Source organism: Bactrocera oleae, chromosome 3 (assembly GCF_042242935.1).
Source record: "Bactrocera oleae isolate idBacOlea1 chromosome 3, idBacOlea1, whole genome shotgun sequence".
NCBI classification, from domain to species: domain Eukaryota; kingdom Metazoa; phylum Arthropoda; class Insecta; order Diptera; family Tephritidae; genus Bactrocera; species Bactrocera oleae.
Genome location: NC_091537.1, coordinates 5,522,491 through 5,531,855, shown reverse-complemented (window position 1 = coordinate 5,531,855; position 9,365 = coordinate 5,522,491). Strand labels below are relative to the sequence as shown.

Genomic DNA, 9,365 nt, shown 5'->3' with positions numbered 1-9,365 from the left:
GCACAACAAATAAAAACAATGCAGTTACATGGCATCAGCATATGCATATGTATAAGCATATGTTTGTATGTGTGTGTAAATGTATGTATACCTATATGGAGCGAATGCAAAATAATGCTTAAACAATAAATTTAAAAAGCGCAATCACAGTCGGTGCATTAAGTGTGAGATCAGCCATTTGATTTATAAAAAATAATTTGATAAATGTGTTTGAATTTGTACCGTTATGCATTTCAATTCAAATAAAAAAAACATGTTGTATATGTGCATAATAATATGTATATAAGCTACATACATAAATTATATTTTTTCTGTTTGGATTTAAAAAAAAAATCTTTAATAAAATATATGCCAATTAAAAAGTTCAAAAGGTGTTTCGTCCGAGCTTTTGATGAAATTGTACATTATGTTTTACAAAACGAGTTCACGAGAGCTCTATTCAGTTTACTTAATATTCCTTCATTCCGCAAGTAAAAAAAATGCGTTTTTTGTGATTTTTTGATTTAATTTTTTTTGAAAAACGTTTTATTTAATAAGTAATTAAAACTAATTAACATTTACAGTATTTAATATACTTTAATAATCGGTGATTCGTTTTGAAAATTTTTGGATTCGCTTTGAATTCGTAGTCGAATGACTAGTCAAAATTTTGAGTTTTGAAATTTACGCTTCAGAGTGGCTTAAAAAATTAAAAATATATTCCCTCGATTTTACCTGACAAATATATCTAAGAAGTTTTAAGATCGTGTTAAGCTATCAAGTCGAACGGTTTGCCATTTTAGAGAAATTTACCTCACCGACTCTCAAAACAGCGGTTCGAAAATATCTCCGAAACTATTTGCCAGATCAACTTCGAACTTTCAGAAAATATTTTCAAATATGTGTGCATTCGATATACATATGTATATGCAAAAGAAATAAAAATTTTGAAATTCGCATGTGAATATTACCTCTTCAGAAACGAGGAGCAATGAGTTTCTGATAAGAAATCTTGTCTCCGAAAGTAGTTTAAGGTAACTATGTGACTGTTTGTAAATAAACAGTTAACTGGGTTTGGAAATTGTAAATTTCCGATTCTGCTGGGTGTTTCATTTCAAATCAGTATTAGTGGTAATTTTATTATGAATGACATGGCTTAATCGACGCAACTCATTACGCTGATCATTTATATATATAAATATTTATAGGGTCTCCGACAATTCCCGCTGTGTATTACAAACATCAAGCAAACTTAATATACCTTGTTTAGGATATATATATAATTATATATCAGCACGAGAATTTCGAACGCAGACTTTTTTTAAATTGTGCTTTTAATGGAAAACCCCTAAAAAAGTTACATAATAATCGATTTTACCATAATATACCACTATATGTGTTGACTTTTAATAAATACTGTATAAGAAAATAAAACAATCGGAAAAAATGCCGTCGTTGAAAACAACAAACGAGTGCCACGTCAATTGCAATTAGCGCAAACAGCGCTGACAGTCGCAATAGCAATAACAACAGCACAAGCAACTACAAAAACCAACACAACACAAAAGAGCAAGCAAAAAGGCAGCGAACGCGCTCAGAGAGAGTAAGGCAATACAAGCAGATGAAACGCCACCATTGGCCAAAACTTCAATGGGAAACACGGCACATGTGAAAACAACAACAATGCGCGCGATCCACAAATCTGATTGGTTGGGACAGATCGGAACTGTAATGGTAGTAGTGAGTATTGGACAATGGCATTAGTGAAACTGAGGGTTGTTTGCTTGGAGCTACATATATTCAAATTGGTGCTGGCGGTGTAGTGATGTACGGCTGGTTGTAGTGGTGTACTGGTGGTGGCGGTTCCGCTGGAGTGAAATTACGGGCTAACAAAGCAAGGCGGTGCGCGCACAGCCATTGAGCCATGTGGTCGAACCGGTCGCACAGAACTCTCCAATACGCCATACGCATACACATGAGTATGCATGTACACACACACACATACACACGCGCGCGCATTGAATTTGTATGAATGAAAACGAGTTTGGCTTTGTGCCGCCAGCCAAGTCAGAGAGGTGTCAATTTTAGTCTACAATAAACGACGAGACGTGTTAGATGTGTTGCTGGCGCGGTTTCGAGGAAAACGTGTGAGAATTCGAAGAATTGTGTAAGAAGAAAGCAAAAATAGTTTTTATGCAATTTGAAGAGATTAAAAAATATAATTGAAAATTAATAAAAGAATAATGCAAAGTGTGTTTTGGTAAACAAGAAAATAGTGAAAAATTATAAAATATTGCGAACGACTAGTTACCGTTAAAAGCGCTAAGAATGAACACCAGCAAATGTTAGCAAGCGGTTTGGTTGCTTACCAGTACAAGCGTGTTGCACCAGCTTAGTGCATATAAAAAAACGAATATTCTAAAAAAAAACCAAAAAATTTATTAAAAATAAAGAAACAAAATAAAAATTATAAATAACCATAATTTATTGAAAGAAAATGGTAAAAGTCGCCGGCTTGCCACCGACGAATGCGATCAGTGAACACCAAGCGCTTGCTTTAAGCTACAGTCAACACCTACAACAACAACAACAACAACAGCAGCAGCAGAGTCAAAGCCAACACCCGCTAAAGCAGCAAAATACCGTTAATCAACAGCAACAGCAACAATCAGCCACAACTATTAGTGCGCAAACCGCTTACACGCTGGCCGAATCCGCTTTGCAACACTCGCTGCTCTATAAGATGGCACGCACACCGCATCTCAAGTCGAGCTTCTCGATCAATTCGATCTTGCCCGAAACGCTGGAGGATCACCATCAACAACAACAACAACATTCACCACAGCAATCGCAACAGCAACACACACTACACCAACTACAGCAACATCCAGCGCTGCAACAACAATATCCACTGCATTTGCAACAACAACAACACTATCCACCGCCGCATGATATCGACAAATATCGACGCATGCCACGCAATAGCTTTCTCCCCTGCCACTCACCACTGGGTTCGGAGGAGCATGACGCCTCCGATGTGGAGTCTGATCTCGATGTGACGAGCATGTCGCCACCACCGCTGACGGAGGGTAGTGAGGTGAGCGCACACAGCGCAGAGAATGGCAAACGGAAATACCGACGCAACGGACGCATTGGTGGCGGCGCTAGTGGACATGCGGATGAAAGCGCCGACAGCGAATTGGATGGCGCGGAGGAGGATGTGGAGACTGATGTGTGTGAAGGTGAGCTCGATGGTGGCGTAGAGGAGGAATGTGAAGAGGAGGATGTTGACTGTGATGCGGAGGGCGAAGGTGACGGTAATGCAGATGGTGAGGGCGGCGATGCAGAGAAATCTGCGGATGGCAAACCGGCGAGCGATAAGAAGGGTAACGAGAAGCCACCATATTCCTATAACGCGCTCATCATGATGGCCATACGGCAGAGCTCCGAGAAGCGGCTAACGCTGAACGGCATCTATGAATATATCATGACGAATTTTCCCTACTATCGCGACAATAAACAGGGCTGGCAAAACTCGATACGTCACAATCTCAGCTTGAATAAGTGTTTTGTGAAGGTGCCACGGCACTACGATGATCCCGGTAAAGGTAATTATTGGATGTTGGATCCGTCGGCAGAGGACGTCTTTATTGGTGGTTCAACGGGAAAATTGCGACGCCGCACGACAGCTGCATCACGTTCCCGACTCGCCGCCTTCAAACGTTCGCTCATCGGTCCCATGTTTCCCGGCTTGGGTTATGCGCAATTCGGACAGTTTTTGTATCCACAACAAGCCGCCGCCACCGCGGCTGCACCCAGCCTACTCGCCAGCATGTACGGACGTTACCATCCGTTTGTGCCGAAAAGTCCAGCGGCTGCAGCAGCAATGTCGATGCAATTCGGTGGCGGCGGCGCACCCAACTCACCCGCTTCCGTTATGGCCAACTACAGCAGCGGCATGGAACGTCTGTTGGGCGCTATGCCACATCAGAGTCATCCAGCTGCCGCAGCAGCAGCTACCAGTGAACTGTACCAGCGTCTACAATACCAGCAATTGTTGCAACAGCATGCTGCCGCCGCGGCAATCGCTGCACATCAACGTCATCAACAACATTTGGCGGCTGGCGGGCCGGCGCCACCGCCTCTACACGCGCAACATTCGCCACATGCCACACAGCATATGCAACATTTAGCAGCGGTGTCGCCACATCAGCAACAATTGCAACTTGGCGCACATATGATCGCGCAACCTGCCTCACCCGGCCAACCGTTGTCGCCGTCGGCCAGCGCATTAGGTGCGCCACCAGCAGCCGGCACAGCGGCATTATCACCCATACTCAAGCCGGTGACGGTGGTGGCGCGCAGCGACAGCTGAGTGAACGCACCTTATGCAGCAACCGAGGAGGCTGTATGTATATAGTTATAGTATATAGCAGTATATATGTATCATATATAGTTATTAACAACTCTTAGTTAATTAAATGTAAGCAAATTTGTAAACTACGCTTATGACTTGTAGCAAACAGCGCGTCGTTCGGTGTTCTTGAGTTATGCTCTTTTCATCAAATGTTGCCGTTGCGCCTGCTCTGTGAAGGCTTTGATTGTAAATTTAGTAAATTCAAATTGGTATTATAATAAATGGCCGCATTTATTGACTACAAAGCAAATTCATGTCATTAAAAAATGTGTAAAAAAATAAAATTTTAAAAAAATAATATTTGAAAAATCAAAATTTGAAAAATTAAAATTTAAAAAATTAAATAATTGAAAAAATTTAAATTTAGCATTACAAACAATTACTAAAAAATTGCTTAAAGCAATTAGTGCATTGCTTTTGAGTATTTACCTTAACGCGATTTATGTTTGAGTATGTATGTGTATGTATTTAGAAATATAAATAAAATATGTTAGCTAGTAAAACGAAATTGAAAAATCAAAACAAAAACAAAAAACACGAATACGAGAAATAAAAATTATTTATTTATTAAAATTATAAACAAACTTATGTTTTATTCGCTTGGTGCATACATTTTTCATAGATTTTGGTGTTCATATTGAACACACATCCGCGCGACAGTCCATTTTCTTGCGACAAATGAGAGATCGAATTATAATGTTCTGTTATATTTATTATAAATAATATTTAATGTATTTGTCTTCGATTCGACACTCTCCAAGTTCTATCAACTACATTCTAATATAATTATTATATAATATTAAGAAGTTATAGTATTATTCCTTGAAACGTAGCGAGTGCCGAATCGAACAAACAACTGTTATATATCAAATATAAGTAGTTAGAAAGTTATACCACTTTTGTGAGACATCCACACACTCTTTGTATTGAATTTATGGCATAACTTAGTTGTTGTTAACGTATGTATTTAAGTTTTTGACAAAAAGAGTTGTGCTCTAACTTAGCGAGCAAAGAAGTGGCGAAACGAAAACGGCTTATAAAATAAGAAAAGCGAAAGTAGTGCTTATGGAATAACTTGGAAATTATTATTTTCACATTTTTATTATTCTCAATGTTTTCATTAAGAATAAAAAAGTAAATGATATATATACCCTCCTCCCCTCATAGAAATATTTAACAAGTTATAATATTTAGATTTGAACTTCATAGTTCATAATTTTTTGTTCCATTCAATAGAAGATAGTCAGCCTGACGCTGGCTGTAGACATTCCTGTACGCAGGAAGAGTAGAAACTGACCCGCAACGGATCCATCTTGAAAACCTTGCGCTGAAGTAATGCGAAAGTGGTCCCGGAGCAAAGAAAAAATACATGATAGAAGGGGAGAGCCACTCACGTAGAATGGCGATCCCTATATGGTGCGAAGGCATTTTGTCATATAAACTGAACGATCGAGATAATGTCCTTGTAAGGAGAACTTTTTTATTTGAAAAGGCAAAAATTTGTTATGGATTCTTGTCTTAAAGCAACGGTATAATCTCTGAAGAAATTTTTCAGATCGAATCACCATAGCATAGGTATAGCTGCCATACAAACTGAACGATCGAGCTAATCAAGTCCTTGTAAGGAATCTTTTGTTTCTGTGAAGGGTATTATAAAGTCGTTATAAAGTTACCTTTTTTTTGTTTTGTAAGTTTTTTAAACTAACTTTTGTTTATTTCTTACTATTAGTAAGTGTATTCGAAGTGTAACTTTTTAAGGGACACACCTGGTGTGGCAGCTTAAAAAGTGCGATTTTTGGAAATGAAAAAAAAAAACCAAATAAAATTTTAAAAGAGGCGATCCAGTTAAAGGGGGATCCATTTTATTAATCTGCACACTTTCCGGTATTCGTGGTACTAGAACGAAGGAGAAAACATAAGAATTGCAAAAATTATGAGCTTATTTTGTTTATAAATATTTTTGAATGAACAACTTTCAACATTTTTAGCGAATTCTAATAACACAGATGCACAAACTGCTGATGAACATATCTAAAAAATTTCATGACCATTGCTCAATTTTTGCGCCATGTGAAATTTTCACCAACTCGACAAAGGTGATTTTGAGAAAAACGCGTTTATGCCAAGCCGCGGCGAATCAGCGCGCTTCACACCGCTCCACCAAAAGCACGACAACTTTCGTAATTTATCCGATTTTAGTTCGAAATTTTGAGAGCATATTCTTGAAAAATGTATCTATCCGAACATGCTAACAAAATAAAATGCGATTTTTTGTTCTCACAAAGTAGAAACCCCCTTAAGGTTATTTTTATACATATTTCAAGAATATACAGTAAAATTCTTGAAAAACAAAATTATATATTTTTCGGAAATATTTTTTTGAAATAAATAGTTGAATTTTTTGCCTGCCGAAATTCGATCAAATCAAAAAACTAGTAGGTCATTGTATGGAAAACTATATAGAGAACATGCAGAAACAATTTGATAGTGGTTCATTTTATTCATTTGTCATTTGTCTCCGAGTACTCGTTGCAGCAAATTCGTAAAATACTGCTTCGAGAAAAAATATTTTGAAGATAAACTAATTAAGCTGATTGAACTGAGCGGTACACTTAAGAAGCCACTAACACAAAAAATATTTGAATTATTCACTAAAAATTCTATTACGTTATTATTGAATTTTTTTTTCGAAATTTCACACTAGTTGCGTCACTTAAACATATAAGTATGACTATAGTTTGATCTATAATTTGCGGATTTTCACTACGAGTATTACCATCAAAAAACTTTTTCTGTAGCTAGTGTTGTTTACGAGATAATTCGAAAAAAACGCGAATTTCATGGAAAAATTAGGTTTGGGAGCCCGTACTACCCCGCAGATGCAAGTTATAACTTTACCGCAATGACACTTTTGTAGAGCGTTCAATTCTGAGGAATACCTAATGACGAATTAAAAAGAAAAAAAATCAAGTTTTACGTGTATTTTATATGGGAAATCTTTACAGGCCTAGGTCTAGCACTTAATATTAAAATTAAAGTCCCAAATTTTTAGGAAATTTTTTTTTTGGTATTTCCAACAAAATTTCACCATGGGATCGAAAAACAAAATAGTTCAAAAAAAAAAAAAGCAGTCTAATGTACATATGTATCTAGACTTAGCTGACCATTCGTCCCGGTTTTCTGGATTCCAAGTTAAGCGTCCCTGCCGTAAAAAAAAGAGTGAATTCAATAAAATTGTGTTGCTCTCTCACCTATTATGTGTCGCGATTTTCAGTGAATTATAATATGCTTGGAAAAATCACTTAAATCTAAACTAATCAAAGCATTTCACCTTCTTGTAGATATCGACGCTGAAATTTATACGAAGTTTCTGTTATAAGTACCTAGCTATAACGGTTTACACGATTGCAAGGAAACATGAATAAATTCATTCGAAAATGTCAAAACTTTATTTAAAAAAAAAATATATATATATATGCATGTATATATTTTGGTTCATTTTATATATAGAACTTATGTATAGGACTTCCTAAAGCTGACTGAAAGTGTCAATAAAAATTTGCTATCTGAGTTTTTTCAATTAATTTTGATGTTATTCAGATTGTATAAACACTCTTTTTGGTATATGTTGGTATTATGAATTATTAAAATTATTAATTTGGAAACCTCGATATTTGTTCAGAGCAGAGTTTTTCTGACAGCAAAGAATAACGATGCATTTTATCAAAAAAAAAAAAAATAAAATAAAATAAAAGAAATAAAAACAAGAAAAAACGTTAACTTCGGTTGCGCCGAAGCTATAATACCCTTCAAAAAAACAAAGGCCCCTTACAAGAACTTGATTCCGAACGTTCAATTTGTATGGCAGCTATATGATATAGTCATCTGATCTTACCAATTTCTGTGGAGAATAATTTGTTGCCTTAAGCAATAACTCGTGCCTAATTTCGTGAAGATACCTCATCAAATAAAAAAATGTTCCATGCAAGCACTTTACTCCGATCGTTCAGTTAATATGGCCTCTATATGCTATAGTCATCCGATCCATACAATTTCTTCGAAGATTAGATTAATGCTTTAAATAATAATACATGCCAAATTTCGTGAAGATACCTCGTCAAATGAAAGAGTTTTCCATACAAGCACGTCATTCCGATTGTTCAGTTTGTATGGCAGCTATATGCTATAGTGGTCCGATATCGGCCGTTCCGACAAATGAGCAGCTTCTTGGGGAGAAAAAGAAGTGTTCAAAATTTCAGATCAATATCTCAAAAACTGAAGGACTAGTTCGCGTATATACAGACGGACAGACGGACGGACGGACAGACAGACGGACATGGCTAAATTAACTCAGCTCGTCACGGTGATCATTTATATATTATATATACTTTATATGGTCTCCGACGTTTCCTTTTGGGTGTTACAAACTTCGTGGCAAAATTAATATACCCTGTTCAGGGTATAAAAATGCAACTATTGTCACAGTAAATATTTTTATTATCAAATCAAAAACATAATACATAACAAAAATACAATAAATAAATATACGCTGCCTCCAAACTTTTTAGTGAAATTTTCCTCAGCGTTACAACTTTTTATTGCGTGCAGTCGATGTAAATACTTACATACTTACATACGTACATACATAAATACACTCCCTTCAAAAATCATGTTAAGCTGCTTCGTATTATGCGCAAATCTTCGCCACTTTTCACGCCTCGTTAATTGAACTGCTTCCAATTTGGATTAATCTGTTGGCGAGACAAATGTAGAATAAACGAAATTCCACAGCACGGAATTCCATGGAAAAAGAAGTAATGTCATCTTAACAGGAAGTGCCTAATAAACGCACAATAATGCCGTTAAGTATGCCGTTCTTTTTCGCGTAAATAATTTTGCTACATTTGTAGCTTCGCGCGCTGGAGTCGCAAGCGTTTAAGTGACAGCCTGTTTTGTCAAATCAATTTCA

The 9,365-nt window shown here is 36.8% G+C and overlaps 1 protein-coding gene across 1 annotated transcript; it reads left to right on the top strand.

Moving 5' to 3' along the window:
* Positions 1-1,905: 1,905 nt before the first annotated feature.
* On the top strand, positions 1,906-4,937 carry slp2 (sloppy paired 2). Its single transcript, XM_014238052.3, has one exon. The coding sequence runs from the start codon at positions 2,477-2,479 to the stop codon at positions 4,352-4,354; it is 1,878 nt and encodes a 625-aa protein (XP_014093527.3). The 5' UTR covers positions 1,906-2,476; the 3' UTR covers positions 4,355-4,937.
* The last annotated feature ends 4,428 nt before the right edge of the window (positions 4,938-9,365 follow it).